The sequence below is a fragment of the Coccinella septempunctata genome, chromosome 2 (assembly GCF_907165205.1).
Source record: "Coccinella septempunctata chromosome 2, icCocSept1.1, whole genome shotgun sequence".
Lineage (NCBI taxonomy): Eukaryota > Metazoa > Arthropoda > Insecta > Coleoptera > Coccinellidae > Coccinella > Coccinella septempunctata.
Window position 1 is genome coordinate 24,328,361 of NC_058190.1, and position 23,746 is coordinate 24,352,106.

General features: G+C 37.9%; 3 protein-coding genes across 3 annotated transcripts; 2 read left to right on the forward strand and 1 right to left on the reverse strand.

Annotated features, from left to right (window-relative positions):
• Positions 1 to 4,936: 4,936 nt before the first annotated feature.
• On the forward strand, positions 4,937 to 10,198 carry LOC123307093. Its single transcript, XM_044889303.1, has one exon. It carries the CDS (start codon positions 4,937 to 4,939, stop codon positions 10,196 to 10,198), a length of 5,262 nt encoding a protein of 1,753 aa, XP_044745238.1.
• A 479-nt stretch (positions 10,199 to 10,677) lies between these two features.
• On the forward strand, positions 10,678 to 18,144 carry LOC123307098. Its single transcript, XM_044889309.1, has 2 exons — positions 10,678 to 10,762; positions 17,645 to 18,144. The coding sequence occupies exons 1-2, from the start codon at positions 10,678 to 10,680 to the stop codon at positions 18,142 to 18,144; spliced, it is 585 nt and encodes a 194-aa protein (XP_044745244.1).
• Positions 18,145 to 22,703: 4,559 nt separating this feature from the next.
• LOC123307102 lies at positions 22,704 to 23,024 on the reverse strand. The gene has a single exon (XM_044889312.1). The coding sequence runs from the start codon at positions 23,022 to 23,024 to the stop codon at positions 22,704 to 22,706; it is 321 nt and encodes a 106-aa protein (XP_044745247.1).
• Positions 23,025 to 23,746: the final 722 nt, after the last annotated feature.

Sequence of the window (23,746 nt, forward strand, 5' to 3'; positions counted from 1 at the left end):
TACGTGTGGCAACATCCACTCGGTCTTCGATGGTTAGAAGTGTTGCAGAGGATGAAATTATTTATGAAGATGAAATTTGAATTTTGCACTTATATGTTTATTAAATAAACTGATATTCAATAAAGCTTTGTTTTCAATTTGACATTTTACTTTCAAATATTTCAGAGGAAAAGTGAACCAATTTTTGTTCCAGCTGACGATGATAAAACATAATTAAGAACTTATTATAGCTTCAATTTATAAAAGACTAATAGATGCTCACATTCTAACCATTTAAAATCTAAAGAAGTCACTTTTGAATTAATTGGTGACAAACAACTTCTAAGCCATTTATCTCAAAACTAGGCTACATGGTTCACTTCAGCTCTGAACCCCTCATATGCATAATTTGAAAAATGAAGATTCAAATGTATGGTTGTACGCAGGCACCAGGAATAATCAAAGTTTGCCAGGATTCCGTGCATTCACTGGATGCGACTTTAATCCCGCATTTTTTAAAAAAGGTAAACAAAGACCATTTAATATTTTGATGAAAAAATATGAGTATCAGCAAGATCATATGCAGTTTGGAGATCCAGAGTTATTTACCAATGGGACAATACAAATAGATATTTTCAACAATATACAAAAATTAATCTGCGAAATTTATAGTGTTCCTGGTATACTTGATGTTAATGCTGCCCGGCTCCAGTTATTTTTAAATAATTACAGCGTATCTGATATTAATATAACTCAATCCGAAAAATTTTAAAAATGTTGGTGCTAGCATTTTACCACCATGCGAAACTGAGTTATTTCAACAATTTCTCAGAGCTTATTACATTGCTAGCATATGGAATAATGCAAATGAGAAACAACCATCAATTTTTACTCCTGAAAACAATGGGTGGACGTTTGAAGTAAACCAGTACCACTTTCATTGTTTTGATGGTGACCAATTACCCGAAGACGTCAGTGAATCTCTCCAAAAATCAGGTACTCTACTTCGACTCCTACTTCAAATGTTATTATATTCGTAATATTATGTTTTTGAATTATTTCAATCATTTATTTTTTGTGCATCTTCAAAGCGTCTGGCAAGAGTTTTGGCCCACGGGCAGTGTCTGTCACTTATAATATAACTTCAGAATGATATTTTTTAAAACATATATAAAAATCAGCCATGTGAAAATAAATTAAGTTGCACTTATTTTTAGTCACCTTTGTTACCTGGTATCTGTCTAGGTGTCACTAGGCAAGCTCCACAAGTTCGCAGGTATTCAAAGCACATGAGACACCACTGAGATCCTAAAGTTTCATGTGTGTGAAAATAAGTTATGTCTGGTCACTCTGGGATCTTACTCTATTATGACGCATGGGACGAATATCCAACGATCTAGATATTTCGCCAGTAGTGGAAAGGCGTCAGAAGCTTAGAACATAGAATAACAGGAAGGACCTTTTTCGAATAAATGTGACGGGAATTGTGCGACGGAAACGGCCATATTGGTCTTCCAAATTTTGATTTGAAAAGTGGCAGACCATAGATAGACTTGGAAGTCAAATGAACAAAGTGATGTTTCAACTTAATTTTGGCCATTTGGATTCTTGAAATTTGCTGGAAATAAGGATTTTGGATATTTTATCGTGAATATTTGGTATTTCATCTAGTAAAGTCAGTGTTATAATCCTCTTTAGTATTCCTACATCATATTACAAAATCGGAAAACATGGTTACTTGTGCTGCTTGTGGCTATTGCTCAACATTAAAAAATGAAAATTCCAGTGTTACACTTCATAGGTAGGTGATTTTTTAAGCTGAATATCAGGTATTAATTGTAAGTTTCTGAATTTCATGACATAACAAGGTTATCCTACAACAATAACACTCCATGGGCGTAGGTGATGTTAAGTCATAGACCTTATAATAATACCATTAAGTATTTAACAAAGCAGTGTTAGGCGGGGTGAATTTCCGCTTCGATTATCAATTTGAATTAGCTTGAAAAAGCTTCTGACTTTACGTCAGTGCTTTCCTAATTTTTTTGATTAATCAGAATCAACTGACTATTGAAGTTGGTTTTTTGGAAACTTCATTGTCCTACGCCACTGTTGAAACAGAAATATAAGTCGGCCATATTTCTCCTCTATTCCGGTCAAATTGAAATGAGCAATATGCTCCTTCCTGTTATTCTATATTCTAAGGTCAGAAGCGCGAATTGGTTTCTATGGTAACATTTCTACTTTTTTTCAAATATGGAGACAGTTTTTTTTGAATCTCTAACCATGAATGTACTTCGTGTTTTTGACATGCTGGAAGAAGAAGACGTAGAAAAGGCTGCTCTCAGTATTGCATCGATTTGCTCTTCTAGAAACTGGGTGCATCCTATCAATATGGAGAGAGAAGAATTCGGAGAATATCAACATTTAATGCCTCAACTGATGGAAGATGAAGAGCGGTTTAAGATGTACTTCAGAATGGCGAAAACTGAATTCTACCATCTCCTAAGCTTAGTTCGTCTGAAAATAGAGAAACGCTCCCCTCAACTCAGGGAAAGCATTCCAGCTGAGATACGACTTGCAGTTTGCTTGAGGTGCTTGAGTGCTGACGGATATGTACGAGTAAAACAAAAATGTTTGAATTTTATTGATTTATTGTCACAAGTTAATGAAATTTTTTTGCTTTGTGTCTGAGAAGGTTGAGTCGATTGTTGTATACTGTTTCAGGCGCCACTGTCTGAGGGGCGACATATCGGCTCAGTTTACCGGCCGCCTTTTGGAATTTTATCCTCAATTTTCAAAAACAAATATGTATATCGCTGTTTTGCACAGAATCAAAATTTCCTTCGCTTGCCAGTTATTTGGCAGTTTGGCACAGGGAACCGTTTTTTACAGATTTAACAATTTTGAATTCGAAGCTACTGCCAGATGTATTCAGATTCAGCGGAACAGATGTTTGTTTAGGCGCGTACCCACAGGCCAACAGCAATGGCCATAAAAATGCCATAAAATTTTACGGCATGCATGTTGCACCAAATGTTCGTTCCATTTGCAGCTCGCAATTTTATGGGTCGCACTTGATTCCCATTTATTCAAATCTCATTATTCGTTCGTTCGTCGTGTCATTTGGTTTGGATGTGAAAATAAGATACAGGACTTCATTATTCATCGGCATCGAAGAAATCCAGAAATAAATTAATTTACCTACAGCGACAAAAACCAAAGGTAAATATACACATATGTTTGAGCCACTCTGTATATCATTTTGTTTTCTATGTTTCCTTTTATGTATTTGACATATTTTTTGCGATAACGCCGTAATCGTCCGGCCGCGGACAGATGTGTATCGAGTATCGGCTTGGCATGTTGTAGAGTTGGAGAAATAAATCAGTTGATTAATCAAGGTGTATTATTCGATCTTCGGAAAAAGTAACAAAACTATTATGCTAACTAACATTAAGTGGTCCTTCGGGCCGGATATTGAAGCTAGAATTCTTCGAAAAGACGAAAAGAAGAGTTTAAGAAATTGTTACATTCACATTCTGAAGAAAATGGAGTAATTCCTTTATTACGAAGATACTGCGACAACTCGAATCCGCTATCCATAAGGTAGAAAAACTTGTTTACAACTGCAACCAGGTAGGATAAGAGAGTTTTTCTGATAATTAATGCGGAATTTCGGAAATTTATCTGCATCCAATAATGGACATTTCATATTTGTGAGGAATAAACATTCATGCTGAAAATCCGTTTTGTGTCATCCTGTTTCGAGGAGACGAAACGGAATCGACGATTGTGAACATTTAGTATGCCTATAGTGAATTGAACGCTTTTGAATTTGAGACTTTAACTTCAGTGATGTTATTTTGAGACTTATTCAGACTTCATTGAAAATATGAAACTTATGCTTTGCTTCAGAATAAACAATTACAGTTTGTTTTAATTATTTAAAAGAGAGTTTTTTCAGATATAATTTCCTTTTAAACTTCGCTAAAACTTGAATTACCATTGGAATAAAAATTTGCTGTTTATTCAAATTCTGCTGCTGAGGATCTGCTCGCTTGCTTGAACAAATATACTAATTGCTTTATTGTAGTTTGCTTTGGCTTCGCAGTTGTTATAATAATTTGTGGGGCTGAAGGAAATTGTTGAAATTTACGTAATTGCTTGCATTATCAATTTGTGACTTCGATATATTTTTCTTCGTTCTGCTATTGAATGAAATTTACTTGCTTAGATTATCAATTTGTGAAGTTGATATATATTTTTTTCATTCTGCTATTGAATTGCCATATACTTGCTTGCATTATCAAATTGTGAATTATATATTTTTTCGTTCTGCTATTGAAAGGAAGCTATTGTGCTTGAATTTTACTGTTTCTACTTGTAGAGACTGTTATGAATTTGATTGATTGAAACTTGATTTATTATAATTTGGTATTTCTTTTCGGAGAATGCTTGCTTTGGAAACTTATTTGAGGAAATTTGCTTCCCAATAATCGTTTTCTTAGATCTCTTATTTTTGAGCTGTTTGCATATTTCAAATAATTCTTAGTGGAGATTTCCTTAATTTACAATTTTGCTTTGTACTTGATAACATTGTTGCCGTTAAACAATCGTTCATAGTAGTGATTACTCAATTATTTGAAACTTTAATTGAATTTAAACTGCTGCATAGAAGTGTTTTCTGATTTCTTGGTAAATATTGTTTGGGGTTTTTTAAATACTTGATACAAAGTGATATTCCATTGTTATCATTAGATTTGCTTGGTTGTTGGAAGCTAGTTTGATTCATATATTTCTTTCATATTGCACATTTCATGTTTTTTTGAAAATATTCGTGTTTATTGGCTTTGTTGTGTACATGATTAGCACTTCTTCATCAGAATTGCTTTGTATATGATAGTTTGTCGGACCTTGTTAAGTATCTACTCGCTTGTGCAAATTTCATTTCAATATGGATGCATTGCTGACTGAACAGGCCATTTTACATGGCAGAATTGATCGTACCTATAGTAACTTTAAGAAAGAGGGAGCTGGCAAGATGAATGTGAGTAGTTGCAAAACACGAATTCAAAATTTGGAAAAATTGTGGACTACCTTCGGATCAAATCATTATGCTTTGCTCCGTCTGGAATCGGCTGAAACAAAAACTGTTACATATTTCAAAGACAATTATTTCGATACAACCGAGGAACTGTATTTGCAGAGAAAAATTGAATTTCAAACCTTTTTGGATTCGCAACCAGAGACTTCGAAGTCGGGTAGTCCCCGGGTTTCAAGCGGTTCAAATGCTATGCAGGCCGATGAAATGGAAAGACTTCCTAGAATTTCCTTGCCCACATTCAGTGGTGACTTTTGCGGGTGGGAGTCGTTCAGAGACTTGTTCACTACTTTAGTTATTAAGAAACAAAATATTTCAAATGCTACAAAGCTTCACCATTTGAAAACCAGCTTATGCGGAGATGCCAAGCGTTTAATAGACAGTTTTGCTATCACTGAAGATAATTTTGAGTTAGCCTGGAATACTCTCAAGGACAGATACGAAAATAAGCGCAGGCTAGTTTCATCTCACCTCAATGCTATTTTTGCTGTCAAACCAATGAGAAAGGAAGCATCTTCCGAAATTAAAAGAATTTTATCTGGAGTAACTACTCCACTAGCTTCTCTTAGAGCTCTCAAGCGCCCGGTCGATAACTGGGATGATATTTTGGTTCACTTGGTGGTGTCCTTATTGGAAGCTGAAACTAGAAAGCATTGGGAAAATCACATTGGGAACAATTCGGCTTCTTTCGAACCTCCCAGTTTCAAATTCTTGTCTGGTTTCCTCGAAAGTCAAATTTCCATTCTGGAGGCGTTAGAAGATACTTCTCATAAAATCAGCCCAAAATGTAATTCAGATTCTGTGCAAAAAGGCTCTAATTCCAGGCCGGTGAACTCGGCTTTGCCGGCGTCTAAGACCTTTCATACCGAGAGTCGTGTGAACAAATGTCTTATTTGTTCGAAGGATCATTTTTTTCTATACTGTGGTGTTTATAAAAACAAGACCCCAGCTCAAAGAAGAGATTTTGTTGTAAGCAAAAAACGTTGTTTTAACTGCTTATCCTTACATACTCTGCGGGATTGCAAGTCTCGCAAACGTTGCCAATATTGTAGGGGCAAGCATCATTCGTCACTTCATTTTACCGTTCAAAATGCCCCTGAAATGCCATCATCCAGTGGTGCGGATCATCTTACTACTTCTGCTGGTCCATCGACTAGGTCTACAGTAAATTTCTGTAGATCACCTGCAACAGTACTGCTAGCTACAGCTCTGGTTAAAATTTGCTGCGATAATGGTACTGTAACTTATGCTCGGGCATTGATTGATCAATGCTCTCAATCCTCGTTTATTTCCGAATCCCTATGTCAGAGGTCAAGAATGAGGTACAGACCAGTATTTTTACCCATTTCTGGCGTAGGAGGCAAAACCAGTTTTACTTGTCGCAAAGTTGTGAATTTCGAGCTAAAACCACATTATATCTCTGACTTCTCATCTAAAGTGGAAGCATTTGTACTTCCAGAAATTTCATCATATTCCCCAAATTGGAATTATAGTTCACGGTGGGGTCATCTTGATTCTCTGATGTTAGCCGATCCAAATTATCTTGAAAAAGGATGCGTAGAAGTGCTATTGGGTGCCGTAGTCCATGCAAAAATCATGAGAGGAGAGTTGATTCGTGGAAAAACTGATGAACCCATTGCGATGAACACTAGCTTAGGTTGGATAGTGTCCGGTAACACGGCAATGCCTGGGGAATATGTTTCACCGACTGTGTTACATCTGAATGACTCGGAAGCCTCATTGAATGATATGTTTTCTCGGTTTGTGGTCCAGGAGGAATTTTTTGATGATATGAAACCTCCAACCCCTGATGAGTTGACGAATGAAAACCATTTTTTGGAGACTCATTCCAGGGATGCGGCAGGTCGTTATACAGTCCATTTGCCCTTAAAAAATTGTGCCCGAAGTTTAACTTTTCCCAATATATACCACATCGCAAGGAACATGCTGCTTAAAATGGAAGAGCGGTTTCAAAGGGATGCCCATTTTGAGGCATTATACAAGTCTTTCATGTTAGAATATCTTGAGGCGGGTCATATGAGGGAAATAGAGCTTTCCGAGATGTCTGATTGCCACTATTTCTTACCCCATCATGGAATTTTAAAGCGAAAAGATAATGTTGCGAAACTGAGAACGGTCTTTAATGGTTCAGCGAAAGCTGCGAATGATCTTTCGATTAACGATGTGCTTCTTCAAGGTGCCAATCTATTGCCAGATTTGTCCAATTTAATACTGAGTTGGATGAAATACCCTTTAGTGTTTGCAACCGATATTCGACAAATGTTTCGTCAAATTCGAGTAGCTGAAAACGATCAGTATTTTCAAGCTATCTTATGGCGATTTCAATCTGATCAACCTATAAAAATATTCTTATTACAAACAGTCACATATGGAATGATCAGTAGCCCATTTTTGGCCAACAGAGTACGACGACAACTTGCTGAGGATGAGCTATTAACTTATCCATTGGGCGCCCAAATTTTGAAAGAGGAAACCTATATGGATGATGCGATGTCTGGAGGCTATGAGCTAGAAGAGGCGTTACAAAAGCGAAACGAATTGATCAAAATTTGCAAAGTGGGTGGTTTTGAGCTACATAAGTGGCTTTCTAATGATCCTCGATTGGTGGATCAGCTGCCATCCGAGGATCGAGCAGATTCATTGAACGATGAATCTTCCGATTTCTGTTTCAATGTGCTGGGTCTCTCGTGGAATACTGGTGGAGATTTTTTCTGCATTGAGATATATGTTGACAGTCTCAAAGATGATTTCTGCTTGACCAAAAGGTCAATACTCTCTAAGGCATCAAAATTATTCGACCCGCTAGGCTGGTTGGCTCCAGTGATAATCACTACTAAGTCGTTCTTGCAACAGCTATGGCTTCACAAAATAGACTGGGACAATAAAATACCTCCTGAATTAGCTAACAAGTGGATAACTTGGTATAGGGAATTAGTTCAGCTGAGGAATATTCGTATAAGTAGATGGTTAGGTTATCATCCAAGTGCAGAAGTGGTGGAAATTCATGGTTTTGCAGATGCCAGTAAGACTGCCTACTCAGCTGTCACTTACTTGCGTGTGATCTTCGAGAACCAAGTAAAAGTTCACATTATGCAGGCTAAAACTAAGGTATCTCCAGTGAAGCCACTGCACACTATTCCAAAGTTGGAGTTATGTGCAGCTACACTACTTGCAAAACTTGTCAAAAAGGTACACAGGGCACTTTCTATGGAGAAATGCAGCGTACATCTGTGGACTGATTCCACTGATGTGCTTTGCTGGTTAAAGAAGCACCCTTCACATTGGCCGGTATTTGTCGCTAACCGCTGCTCCAAGATCCATTCACAGTGTCCCCATGCCACATGGAGACATGTCAAGTCCCATGAAAACCCTGCTGACTGTGCTTCTAGAGGAATTAGTGCTAAAGCGTTGATAGATCATGAGCTCTGGTGGGCAGGTCCACCTTGGCTACACAATTTATCATTATTATTTAATGTCGAATCAAACAGCAATTCTGAAAGAGATAATGCGAGTGCTCTTCTTGTTTCTTGTAAGAGTGATGTTCCTCAAACTTGGAGTGTAATTGAAAACTACTCTTCGCTGACCAAGTTGGTTCGAACTCTGGGCTATGTGCTGCGTTTTATATGCATCACTTCAAACAAGGTACCATCATTGAAGGCTCGATTGACTTCAAATTCCTGTAAATGGTTTTCTATCAGCGAAACTGTTTACTCTTCTCCTGAATTAACCACTGACGAACTCACTAGATCGCGACTTACTTGTGTTTACATTGTTCAGCGCACCTTTTTCGATCAAGAATTGAACTTTCTTTCGAAAAACCAACAACTCTCTAAGTCCAACTCCCTCACTAAACTTGACCCTTTTATTCACGAAGGATTATTGAGAGTAAATGGCCGCCTACATAACGCTAATTTGAACTTTGAAGAAAAACATCCGTTGATAATACCGTTTGATAGTTACTTCACTTTGCTTCTTATTCGAAATGCCCATGCTAAATCTTTGCACGGTGGTTTGAAGCTAACCATCAGTAGTTTGAGGCAGGAATATTGGATTATTCGCTGCAGACAGCTAGTAAAAAAGGTGATGAGAGAATGTACAACCTGCATCCGATATCGTGGTACTTTTAGTTACCAGAAGCTTGGTACATTGCCTTCCTTCCGAACAAAACCTTCCAGGCCGTTTTCCAAGTCTGGTGTAGATTATGCCGGCCCATATCTCATAAGGTCCTCCAAGGGTAGGGGTAAGACTGCGTTGAAGGGTTATATTGCTGTGTTCATTTGCTTGTGCACGAAGGCCGTACACCTCGAATTGGTGTCCGGTTATAGTAGTGCCGATTTCATTGCTGCTTTTCGTCGGTTTACTTCAAGGCGAGGTCATTGCACAGATCTCTATAGTGATCAAGGAACGACGTTCATTGGCGCTGACAAAGAGCTCAAGGAGCTGTATAAAAAATCATCGTCTTTTATAAAAGACATCACCAAGAAACTCAGTGATGAATCCACGCAATGGCATTTTAACCCACCAGCTGCTCCCCATTTTGGTGGCATTTGGGAGGCTGCGGTAAAGTCTACCAAACACCACTTACGTCGTGTTGTGGGAAGTCACACACTTACGTTCGAGGAGTTTTACACTCTTTTAACCCAGATCGAGGCCTGTTTGAACTCTCGTCCACTTTTACCGCTGTACGAGGATTTGTCAGATATCCAGTCACTGACTCCTGCTCATTTTTTGATACAGTCCGCTTCTTACATCGTACCTGAACCTTCTCTTTCAGATGAAAAAATTCCTCCTATGCAGCGTTGGAAACAAATTCAACAGATGCTTCAAGATTGGTGGAGACAATGGTCTCAAGAGTACTTGCAAACTCTTCAAACGCGGTACAAGTGGCAAACTGAACAGTCAGTAATTCAAGCTGGTGATCTCGTTCTTTTAACGAATGGAAATTGTCCGCCTGCTAAGTGGCCTCTTGCCAAGGTAATTGATACTTATCCTGGGTCCGATAAACTAGTTAGAGTTGTAAAGATACGTACTGCTACTACTGAGCTAATAAGACCTATAACTAAGCTGGTACTGCTTTGTAAAGGTGCTTGTTAAGGTCATATTCACATATATGTATTTCTGTATGTTGCATTTTCTTGTCACGACAGTGCTTTTGAATCTATCATTTTATAAAATAAAATGAAGTGGGTGGTAATGTTTGAGCCACTCTGTATATCATTTTGTTTTCTATGTTTCCTTTTATGTATTTGACATATTTTTTGCGATAACGCCGTAATCTTCCGGCCGCGGACAGATGTGTATCGAGTATCGGCTTGGCATGTTGTAGAGTTGGAGAAATAAATCAGTTGATTAATCAAGGTGTATTATTCGATCTTCGGAAAAAGTAACAAAACTATTATGCTAACTAACAACATAGATATACATTAAATTTCGATTTGACTTTTCTGCAAAAGCAGGCATGTGGACTAACATTTTGTTATTTCGTAGATCAAAATGTCAGAAAAAAGAAAAAAAAACGCAGTGGAAACGACTTTAGGAAGAAGCGATTAGTGAAAACGCTAGAAAAATCAAAAATGGCAGGAGCTTTGAATCAATTTTTGAAACAATCTGATGGGGCAAAAGCTTGCCAAAGTACTGTATACCAAGGTTCTTCTGAAAGTGAGTTATTGGCATCACCACTCGAGTCACTTCCTACACCTACTTCAGGTGAGAACCAAGAGAGTCAAGTCGGAGATCTTCCAAAAGAAGAAGTATTTAATGACGGATTTCACTTACCAACAACATCGTCATCTGTAGACTCTCAAATTCAAGAGGTGTAATGAACCCCAGTTTTCTGAGGGAAATTGGAATTCATTTTAGTGCATTCCTTTCGTTTTTATATTTCCGTCTTTGAAAATATTTGAATTCTCCGATATTCAGTGCATTCATTCCGATGGGCAGAGTAAATGTAAAAAAACCGTTTATCTGTGTTTCACGTTGTTTTTCTTGCATGCCGTTGAAGTTTTTCTGATATTGATATGCGATAAACCGGAGCTGACGACGTTTTTTATTCTTGTCGCATTCTGGAATTTTCAGATTTTTACCGTGAGGGGGGATTTGCCTATAAAAGCAAATTTCCCCCCGCGACGGGCACTTTTGCTCGTTTACTTCAGTACTCCGACTTTTGACTTTTCGCTCTTTGATTTCAGTTTTTGACGTGGTGACTTCTGCTTTAGATTCTGTTCTATTACTTCAGTTAGTTTTCCGTATTTTCTGAGTTTCGCCGTTTAAGAATAATTTTGTGTTGCATCAGTACTATTAAGAATTAATTTTTAGTTTTTTTTTCTTTCCTTTGATTTTTCGCGAGTGCCTGAAACAAAGGAGGTAGGTCCCCGTCTGTACCGTTCAGTTTCTTTGTTAGACCTACACCGGTTACCTCTTTGACTTCGACACTGCTGTACTGTATCGCTTTCTGTTATATTTTATCGTTCTTTACCCTGTTTCGCGAATCTGACTTTTCCCTTCGCTATCAGTCACGGTGCGCAAGCCCTTGGGGTACTGAAGGGAAAGTCCCGTCAACCCCTGTCCGCGTCATAAGTGTTGAATCCGAAATCTCTTCTTTTCAATCAGTCATGGCGCGTTATAGCCCTTGGGGTAGAGAATAAGAGATACCGCTCGTAGTCAGTGAAATCCCGTGGTTGCGCTAACAATAGACCTTTTCTTCGCTATCAGTCATGGTGCGTTATAGCCCTTGGGGTAGCGAAGAAAAGTCTCGATTAGATCCGCCCTGGTTGTGTTTCATTTCTGGAGAAATACAATTACATCCCGATACCGTATAGCAAGTCCTTAGTATTCATTCCGTCAGTTCTGGTTGGCGCATTTTATTGAACCTTTGATTTTTCACTGCACCCGGTATAAACTTTATAAAGTGCTTGTGACCGGATAGAATTTCCCGAATGTATGTTCGCTTGTAGATTCGCTCATATTTCATACCTACATATATCTCCCTTGTACATATAATCAGTTTCCGAAGGTGTGAATAAACTTTTACACAATTTGATTTTGACTACTTCGTTATTGCTACCATCCTAAATAACAGCGAACTCTGTCTCCGACTAGCAGCTACTCTGGTAGGTTTGCTATTCTTCCTTAAAAGAATAGCTGGCGCTCGAGATAAGTTTTCTCCGAGGTGACCACGTTACAGAGGTCTCTGAGGATCCTTCAAAATGGCCTGCCATTGGGATGTCAAACACCTATCGCCAAATACTTATTGAGAGGGGTCCACGTCAAATTTGCACGATTAAATTTCCACTATCAGAAAATAGGCATTTTTCGAATGGTTTTTATGACAGAGAAATGGCTAATGGAGAACTTTTTCCTAGAAAATGGCTCGTTTATTCCATTTCAACTGATTCCGTTTACTGTTTTTGCTGCTTCTTATTCGAAATCTCCGATATCAACGCGTTGAATTGGTCAAGGAAGGGTTATCGTGACTGGAGAAATATTTCCAGATCTTTGAAAGGCCACGAAGCTTCTATAAAACATATGGAATGCTTTTATAAATGGATGGAGCTCGACACTAGGCTTAAAAAAGAAAAGACGATTGATCATGAACACCAAAGACTAATGAATATAGAGAGACAGTATTGGAGAGAATTATTGCATAGAGTTGTTGCAGTAGTTGAGTTATGTGCATCCCAAATGCTCGCTTTAAGGGGATCATCAGATAAAGTATTCCAACAAGAAAACGGAAACTTCTTGAAACTCATGGAAACGCTAGGAATTTTCGACCCAGTAGTACGAGAACATTTAAGAAGAATTGAAAAACGTCCTGGTAGTGTTCACTATTTGAGTCATGATTCTCAAAATGAATTCATTTCCATAATGGCAAAAAGAGTACGTCAAACCATAGTAGACAAAATCAAGGAAGCTAAATATTTTAGTATAATACTGGATTGCACACCTGACACGAGTCGTACGGAACAAATGTCCTTAGTGATTAGGATTGTTACAAAAAAGTTGGAGGAGAATTCACACCTAAAGAATATTTTATTGAATTCCTACCAGTAGAAAAAACCACCGGAGAGGTGGTATTAGTATTATACTAAGAGAACTTGAAGTTTAAGGCCTAGATTTGAAAAATATTCGGGGACAGGGTTATGACAATGGCTCTAATATGAAAGGAGTTCACTCTGGTGTGCAGAAACGAATTCTCAATGAAAACCCGAAAGCTTTCTTCGTTCCTTGTTCATGTCATTCTTTGAATTTAGTTATTAACGATGCAGCTAGTAAATCTGGTGAAATATCAAATTTTTTTCAATTGTCCAAGAAATCTTCGTATTTTCTTCTAGTTCAACTAAAAGGTGAGGGATTTTGAAAAAAACACAATTTAGCACTAACTCTAAAAGGTCTCAGTACCACTAGATGGGAAAGTAGAATAAATGCTATTACGCCGCTAAGGTATCAGTTAGGGGAAATATATGATGCTCTTCGTGAAATAGCAGCGAATGATGAGAATGATGGCGATACCAGAAGTAAGAGCAAAAATTTGGCTTTGAAAATTTCATGTTTCAAGTTCATTTGTTCAGTAGTTACTTGGTACGAGGTTTTAGTTCGTATCAATAACGTTTCCAAGCAATTGCAAAGTCCAGGTATGATAATAAATGTTTGCGTTAGCGAGCTGAACAAAGTCTCAGAATATTTGGCAAAGAGAGCTGATGGTTTCGAGCAAATGCTTTGCTCTGCTAAAGAAATGGCAGATAATATGGAAATAAACCCTGAATTCGAATCTGAGAGAGAAGTCCGCATTCGTAGGAAAACATGGCTTTTTCAATATGAAGGAAGAGATACACCGATAGCAGACCCTCAAAAAAAATTTCAGCTCATTGATTGAATTCTTATACGACGTTAAGGCATTAGCTACAAAATCACCAGAGCACATAATGCAAAATTGCAATGGACTCTTCGAGCAGTTAGGAAATGACATTGAGCCTAGAAATCTCAGCACAGAATTGCTTCTTTTGAGCAGCACGTTGGAATCTAAAATGTCACCTATCAAGTTGCTGAATTATTTGGAGGGGGGTAATCTATCTGAAAATTATCCTAATATAGTTATTGTTCATCGGATACTAATTACAATGCCGGTAACTGTAGCTAGTGGAGAACGTTCTTTTTCTAAATCAAAAATTAAAAAAATTATTTGCGCTCCGCGATGCATCAGGAGAGACTTTCGGGCCTGGCAATAATATCTATTGAACACACAATTAGTTCAAAAATAGATTTTGAAAATATTATAGATGATTTTGCCAGGATTAAATCTAGAAAGGTACAAATACTGTGATTTATCTTAGTTCTAATCCTAATAAAATTTTAATGCTATATGCATTTAGTTTCTACAAATTCCATGTGCTTTTTCATATTTTATGTATGTAGGTTTAGACATGCTTATGTGATGACGATTTTTTTACAGTTCCTATCTCATTAACAAATGTGATATATTTTTTTTTTTCATCCTTTGTTATAAATAAACTAATTTTTTGTTTTGTTATTTTGTAAATTATGTGTACGATATTTTTTGATTATGTATGAATAAACTAGATTTCTTTTTTGCTGTTTTATCACATTCAAAAACCTTGGAAACACTAAGTGAAATATGTATTATATAATAGCACATTTCAATATCCCTCATTCACTTGAATTTAATTTTTTTTACGCACTCATTCAAGAAAGAAAAAATTCTTTCTCTGGCAGGGGCGCCAAAAATTTTTTTGCTTCAGGGGCCAAAATTACTCGCGACGGCCCTGGTGAAGAGGAGTATTGCTTAATTGCTGAGTTCTCGTGAAATGATGTCCTACGTACGGCTTCCAACGCTGTCCCCAAAACAATATAGTCCGGGAGGTGGCGTCACTTTTGAACTAGTGATCGATCTTCACACGAATTTTTTAGGATGAGTAGTTCTCCACTTGTACATATGAGGTCCGCGCGTCAGTCAGTCCAATAGCGGTGGGCATGGGCGTGGGAGGCGGTGAAACTCGCCGGAAAAATCTCAAAAAAAAGTGATTGATCTGCACGTGAAACTTTGTAATAATGTAAATTATTCATGATTATGAGTGAAAATGGGCGTCAGTCACTTTCCCGATGGTGGAAACATCGTCAGTCAGGCAGTTGAAGTGGTGGGGAAAATCTGAAAATGACCCATCTTCACTTGAAAATTTCAAAAATGATTATTTAAATCAAATCGAACGTAAAAATGAACGTCAGTCACGTTTATAGTGCTGGATTCTGCGTCAGTCAGGCTTCCAAAGTCAAGGGCAGTGACCAGCTTCCTTTGGCGCGCTGCACCTTATCCAGATCGAATGACGCATATTCCACCGGCATCGTGCCGGCTGACGATTATTTATCGAGTGTACATAACAATTACTTGTTTATACAGGGTGTTTCATCATATAAATAAATAAATAAAATTTATTGATCCTTTTGGACCCTTAAGAAATGTATAGGACAAGTCATATATGATGACAAATACAAGAGAAAAAAAATAACAAACTCAACAAATGGACTCCTTAAGGAACTCCTCCACACTATAGTATTACCTGTTAGTTAAAAGGAACTTAGCTTCTCTCTTGAAAGATTTTACAATCATTGATTTCAAGCGACAGGGCAAATGGTTTTATAATTTGATACCTATATAACTCGGTGGGGACTCATTTTTAACTGTATGATGCCTGGGGAGGCTATGGTATCAGTGTGTCATGTTTCGTACCCATAAAAATCAGAGTATTTCCTGTATTTTCCGATGATCAGGTGGATATAAACAAGACAATTAAGGATGAATTTACAAGGGAAAGGAAGAATACGAAACTACCTGAAAATCGGACGACATGAATCACGTGACCGAAGTTTGAATATAAGCCTTATGACGCGTTTCTAAGAAATGAAACCTCGAAATTGTTGAAATGTTTCCTGATTGTAGGAAACTACAAGGAAATTGTTCGAAAATTGTATTCATTCAGAAAATGAAATTCAATTTGGAAACCAAAAGAAAAATCACGAACATCGAAGGTTTTCCGCCATTTGGAAATTTTTTTTTCATTTCTTCATCTTTTCTGAATTGCGCACTCAAAAATACTCCGAGGTGACCAGAACCGTTACTTTGTGGTTTATACATAACTGAGCACACGGGGTATATGTCATAAGGCAGAAGTGATTCTCCCGGTGTCATTTACCCACTATATATGTTTGTCCAGTTTATGATGAAACACCCTGTATAAACAAGTAATTGTTATGTACACTCGATAAATAATCGTCAGCCTGCACGATGCCGGTGGAATATGCGTCAGTTGAACTGCATAAGGTGCAGGGCGCCAAAGGAAGCTAGTCACTACCCTTGACTTTGGAAGCCTGACTGAAGCAGAATCCACCACTATAAACGTGACTGACGTCCATTTTGACGTTCAATTTGATTTAAATAATCATTTTTTAAATTTTCAAGTGAAGATGGGTCATTTTCAGATTTTTCCCACCACTTCAACCGCCTGACTGACGATGTTTCCACCATCGGGAAAGTGACTGACGCCCATTTTCACTCATAATCATGAATATTTTACATTATTACAAAGTTTCACGTGAAGATCAATCACTTTTTTTTGAGATTTTTCCGGCGAGTTTCACCGCCTCCCACGCCCATGCCCACCACGGTCGCGCTGACTGACTTTCGATTTCGAGTACAGTAATAGTGCAACTCTCTAATTAATCACATTTGAGTTGCAGATAAATCACTAATAAAAAAGTGACACCACCTCCCGGACTAATATTGCTCACTTCCATTTCCACCCGTATCTGCTCATTAGAGCGCAATTTTTTAACATTTTTTGCCATGCTTTGGAAAAAAAGTTCGCATTCATCGTCCACGTTTCTTGATACAGCGGGTATACTTTGAAGCATCACTTGGGACCGCAAGCGTTGATTGTCCTCCACAATTGAAGCGGATGACGACAAACGTTTCCTCCCCAAACAAGGTTTTATAGGCTTCGCAGAAGGTTGCGCAAAATATGTTGGAGAATATGAATTGGCTGTGGGATAGCCGATGATTACCGCCATTTGAGTGATTGCACTCTGCAATAAGTCGGCTCTTGGTGGGTTTGATTTTAAACTTTCTGGCGAGACGACTTGTGAATTTGTTTCTTCGAGAGAAGAAAACCCAATTTACTTCAGTGTTCCATAACCATCGTAATTATTGAGGCTGTTTTCGGCATTTCCTCGAGTTTTTCTTTTCTCAAGTGTTGCATTAAAAAAGGCCATTTCATCTTCAAATTTCCATTTTCATAAACTCTTTGCTGTCTGACCTGATTTTGTGGTTCTTCGGTGTTTAGCCTAGATGTATGAATTCGGTAGTTTATTCCAATTTTATTTACATTCATTCCCTAGAACAAAGTAAGCTTAGTGCTTGGAGAAGCTAGTCATTTATTCACCTTCTACTCAAAAGGACAATAAAAGGTCGCCTAGTTTCGAAGGAAGTGGTTGATAATTCAATGAATAAGCAATTTTCTGCACTGCTTTCAGGTACTTGTTCTTACAGAACATTGGGATTTTCTTTTCGGATTGGATTTTCAACTATTGGAGAAATCGGCAGAGAGTGTTGCGAGGTCAACTGGAAAACTCTTCAACCGATTTACATGCCAGAACCGAACAGAGACGAATGGGAACAGATCGCCAAGGATTATGATGAGAAGTGGAATTATCTACACTGCATGGGAGCATTGGACGGCAAGCATATTCAAATCCGATGTTCAGCTGGTGCTGGTTCATTGTACTACAACTACAAAGGAACATATTCCATTGTTTTATTGGAGTTGGTAGATGCAAATTACAAATTCACGTTTGTCGACGTTGGAGCTTACCGCAAAAGCAGCGATGGAGAAACTTTTGAGAAATATGAGATGGGAAAAAGATTCGAAACCAAAAAATATGGGATTCCAAAAGACAAAGAGCTATTACCAGCTCTGGAACAGATTCCTAATGTAATTGTTGCAGATGGGGCCTTCCTCGAACAACATATTTGATGCGCCCATACAGCAAAGCAGCCATTACAAGTAACGAAGAGAACAACTATCGCCATTCGAGAGCTCGACGGACTGTAGAAATGCGTAGCTGGGCGATGGAGAATATTTTTGAAGCCAGAAACTGCTGATTTCATCTTTTAAGCTGCGACCTGTCTACACAACATGCTCCGGAATACAGTAACACACATTTTAACTTTTGGAGAAGAAATCCGAATGGAAAATGAACACATTCATGGTGATATTCAACATCGAACCCATTCGTAGAAATTTCGTAAGACGAGCGGCCTGCATCAGAGATAATTTCAAAAAATACTTCTTTTCTGAACATGGTTCAGCAGCTAGTCTTTGGCAATGGCATTCCATTCGAAAGGGTAGGGTTGGTCCGTGACACGGACAGTAAATTCAGTTCAATATTCGATAAAACCTACTTTCATATGCTTATCTGGAAATTTTTATAATAACGATTTTATCAATAATGGGCCTATCGAACCACTATAAATTATGAAAAATACCCTATGGACAAACATAAGAGGACCCTGGTATCAAAGTCGGCAATCTCCATTTTTGGTCGAAATTGAGTTAAATACATAATATTTCTCAATTTTTCGCGCTACATCTGAACATATGGTTCGCGTGTGTCAAGAAAGGCTATATCCCATTAAAAAACCACTTTCAAACTTCGTCTGAGAATCAAACCCGGCAATCTCCAAGACCCGCTTAGAATCAAAGCCGGCAATGTCCGTTCTGGTCAATCAGCACATGTGTGTCGTGACGTTCGTAATTCATCTGAATTCCGAGCGTCAATTCAGTTCGCCGTTGCAAACCTTCCAATGTGTACTAAGAAAAGGAAAAACCCTTCACATGATTGAACCAGTCATCATAAAAAGTGGTCTGAAACAAGTTAATATGTTGAAGCTTAAATATGATGACAAACTTTTGGACTACCTGGAAATCAATTGAAGAACTATATTTTTATGCAAAAATCCTTTCTAATGAAACTCTCGAGTCAGGGCAAGCAGGCCAGAAAAAAGAAAACGCATTGCCAGACATGGAAGAATCAGCAGCAGAAGGAGAAACCTGTGAATTTATCAAAGAAACTCCCTCTGTGTATGTATAATAAATATGTTATGTTAATAAAAATATTTTTGATTACACGTTTTCTTGGAATTATTTCAATATTGTTATTATTCTATTCGTGATTCTTTTTCAAAACGCTTGATATTCAGATCCCAACTCATTTCAGTAGAACCTTTGGTATCAAATCCGGCAAAATCCAATAGTCAGTATCAAACACGGCATTCTCCATTCATTTTTTCTCATTTTTTCGAAAACGAAAAAGAAATTAGGCATAATAACTACATTATTCATTATTAGTATTTTATTCCGTTAGAAACTACGCAAGCAGGTAAATATAAAACAATATGGACGTAGCCGTTTTTTGCGCTTTATTCACAGGAACACGGTGGAGATTGACGCCTTTGATATTAGGGTCCTCAATTGTTAAGAGCTTTATTTATGCAGGTACTGCTGATAAGTAAAGCAGGGTGGCGGACGCCAATTTTGGAAAATTGTTGATGCCAGACGACACTTTCGTGAGCTATGTAGCAACCTTAGAAGAAACACTGATATCCAACGTCCGATCAGTGTCTACAGAAATGCCTGCTAAAAAGCTTTTCGAATTATCGAGAGTTATCCTTTTTGAGCACCCTTATCCACAGTTTCCCCATAATTATTTGCTGAATTTGTATATAAGGATGAGAATATTTTACATAGTGAAATATGCCAATCAAAATTTTAAATCAGACGAGTATAATAAAAGGAAAATAAGAAAGCTTCAAATATTGATGAATTGTTAGTCTTATAATGAAACATTTTCATTATTAATTACTATATTGAAAGAGATGAAAAAATGAAAAATCGAAAAATTTTTTTTTTTAAACAAAGTATAGTATGAGTACAAACTTTCTGTTTTTGCTTTGATAATAGCAGCAAAAGTAGAGTGGAGGGTTCAAAAAGAATTAGGCATAATAACTCCATTCTTCAATGGAGTCTAGTATTCTATTCCGTTAGAAACTACTCAAGCATTTAAATATAAAACAATATGGACGTAGCCGTTTTTTGCGCTTTATTCACAGGAACACGGTGGAGATTGACGCCTTTGATATTAGGGTCCTCAATTGTTAAGAGCTTTATTTATGCAGGTACTGCTGATAAGTAAAGCAGGGTGGCGGACGCCAATTTTGGAAAATTGTTGATGCCAGACGACACTTTCGTGATCTATGTAGCAACCTTAGAAGAAACACTGATATCCAACGTCCGATCAGTGTCTACAGAAATGCCTGCTAAAAAGCTTTTCGAATTATCGAGAGTTATCCTTTTTGAGCACCCTTATCCACAGTTTCCCCATAATTATTTGCTGAATTTGTATATAAGGATGAGAATATTTTACATAGTGAAATATGCCAATCAAAATTTTAAATCAGACGAGTATAATAAAAGGAAAATAAGAAAGCTTCAAATATTGATGAATTGTTAGTCTTATAATGAAACATTTTCATTATTAATTACTATATTGAAAGAGATGAAAAAATGAAAAATCGAAAAATTTTTTTTTTTAAACAAAGTATAGTATGAGTACAAACTTTCTGTTTTTGCTTTGATAATAGCAGCAAAAGTAGAGTGGAGGGTTCAAAAAGAATTAGGCATAATAACTCCATTCTTCAATGGAGTCTAGTATTCTATTCCGTTAGAAACTACTCAAGCATTTAAATATAAAACAATATGGACGTAGCCGTTTTTTGCGCTTTACTCAAATAGGAACACTTTGATATTAGGGACCTCATAATTGTTTTCACTAACCTGGAGTGCCGAGTTTTTCTCCTATTTCGTTCCAACCCTCTCTTCTTGAATACTGGTTTCGATATTCCCCGAGTGAAGGGTCTTACAGCACCGGATTTGCCCGAACATACTCTATCAATATTTCCTCCATTTTCGAAAAATACTAGAAACGTTACCATAGAAACCAATTCGCGCTTCTGACGCCTTCCCACTACTGACGAAATATCTAGATCGTTTCTAGCGTCATAAGGCGTGTTGCTTCAAATTCTATTATCCAACGTCACGTAAGGCTAATTGCACACACACCGATTTTGGTCGTCCAAATTCCGATAGTGAACTACGTGTGGGAACGGGACCCAGTGGTCGGCACCGATCAGGATCGGTGCCGGTAAAATGCCGGTGAGCAACCGTCCAATACCGGGATGTAGTGACGTACGTGACTAACTATACTTTTGTACACGCACCGATTGTTTACCATTGAACTCGAGAAAGATATAAACCGATATAAAATCGGCCGTCCAAAATCGGTGCATCTAGGCTCAGGCTGATCGTTTGGACGGTAAAAATCCAGTTAGTGTGCTCGCAACTGCTATCGATAAAATATAGATCGATTTCATTGCGGGCCGTCCAAAATCGGTGTGTGTGTGCAATTAGCATCCGAGCAATTTGAACGCTCAAGCGCAAAACCCCCGTGGTTACACGTCATGTCAGAGTGATCTGTATAGCCACCTCAGATCCCATTATCCAATGCATTCCTACGTCACGTCGGACCAATTTGAACGCTTCAGCGAAAAAACTTTTGTTAGATTTTTGAATCATGCGCATTATGACGTGGACCCACATGTTCCCACGTCACGTCAGAGTAATGTGTATGCACTCACACATCCTATCTTGCAGATAAAATAGATGGTTTGAGGAATCATTAAGGATATTATGAAGATAGGAAGTTAACAAACGCCAAAAAAATATTTTTGGTGGATGCTGAACCATGTAGGCATTGTATAAAGACCAAGAATTCATGGTGTAGGCACCATTAATTTTATTCAGTCGAATAATTCACAAAACAGATTTGCGTCGAAAAGTGACTAACTTCTGTTATATCGCGTATAATTGAAATGAAAATATAGCGAGGATGAGGTTCTTCCAGTACCTGGCGGTAACAGGACGTTGTAGTTTCTGAACTACGTCCTTAAACTCAACATTGCCGACATCATCTACAGGGGAAAACTGAAATTTCTGCCCTTTTTTTCTTAAGAACTGTATTTCAAAGGTGCCAGCTTTATTTTTTTGTTTTATCAAACCAACATAATGAACTACAGATGTGTCTTGTTTTTGTACGACTCTATTTTTGATCATTTTTTTAGTTGATGTCAACTTTGTGTTAATTTTTTTAGATTCCGCAACATCCAAGAACTTTTTTCATAACATTCTTTTTCTGTTTGCTTGTTGTCTTTTCTATCATTCCTTGTTTCAGTGCTTCTTTCTCAGGTGTTTCTGTCAGAATTTTTTTCTTTTACCACGATAGTTTTCGATTCTAGCAGGTGCCTTAGGAAAAGGACATACAACTTCTGGTGAAATAACCGACGCAAAATTGGAGCAGTGAGGAATCCCATCGGAGATAGCCCATGCAGGTAAAACAACGATGGTGGCACCAGAAAAGTGAGGTTCTACTCGACGAGACGAAACGGTAGCCACTTCTTCTTTGTCCTATCCCTTTCCCGTTATGATGGGTCGGCTTTGCTCATTTTGAGGCGCCATTCATCTCGCCGATAAGCGTCATCAGCTGACAGGCCCAACTCCCTCATGTCCCTCCGAACATTCGTCATCCAGGTATTCAGGGACTTGCCTCTCCCTCTCTTCTTAGTAGCCATGGAAAGGCACTTCTTCACTACGTGATCTTCCGGTCTACGCATCACATGTCCAAACCATATCAATCTGGATTCCTTCAATTTTTCGGTAAGTGGTGCCACCTTGAAGCTACCCGGACATATTTTGAACCCTATCTCTAAGTGTAACCCCCCTGCCCATCGAAGCATGCGCATTTCCGTAGTATGCAGTTTTTGTTCATTCATTCGTCTTGTACCTCATGTTTCGCTACCGTATAGTAAAGCCGGTCTAACGGCAGCCTTGTAGATTCTGCCTTTTGTTCGGGTCACAGAGGGTGCCCGACAGTTCACGCCACTTGTTCCATCCAGATGTTTCTCTGTGATTTATATCAGCCGTTATCGTGCCATCCTCAGAAATAACAGAGCCCAGGTATCTAAACTCTTGTAAGAGTTTTTCCGTCCAGCTTGGTGGTTCCCTTCCCAGAAGTAGACCCATACTGATTTTCTGTCCGACTTATCAGGCTCTTGAGGCGCTTACTCAAGACACGCTCCCAAATCTTGAGATTGTGCGATGTGAGTTTAATACCTCTGAAGTTACCTCAATCTCTAACGTCGCCTTTATTTTTATAGAAAATATTTCAATATTTGCTTCACTCTGTATTTAATAAAAGAGATTCACAAGTTCGTAACTCTGTTTATTCAGCAACATTTATTTTTATATTTTTTTTTATTGACAGATGTCAAAAAGCACACTTGATCTTTTTCTGAAAGCTGACCAAACTTCCTACTTGATTTATATTTTGTCATTATCGAATCTAATTCAACACTCTCCCTTAATGACAAAATACTCAAATATAAAATTATTGAAATAGAAACAAATTTCCTCAATTCATAATAATGGCGAATACAATCTTTCTCTTGAAGTAATCAAACTTGGT

Bases quoted from the DNA above. Each gene is read 5' to 3' on its own strand.
- LOC123307093 (XM_044889303.1), top strand. From the start codon at position 4,937: ATGGATGCATTGCTGACTGAACAGGCCATTTTACATGGCAGAATTGAT.
- LOC123307098 (XM_044889309.1), top strand. From the start codon at position 10,678: ATGGCAGGAGCTTTGAATCAATTTTTGAAACAATCTGATGGGGCAAAA. The intron at 10,763-17,644 runs GTGAGTTATTGG...CACTGCTTTCAG, and splicing joins ATACCAAGGTTCTTCTGAAA to GTACTTGTTCTTACAGAACA.
- LOC123307102 (XM_044889312.1), bottom strand. From the start codon at position 23,024: ATGCGCATGCTTCGATGGGCAGGGGGGTTACACTTAGAGATAGGGTTC.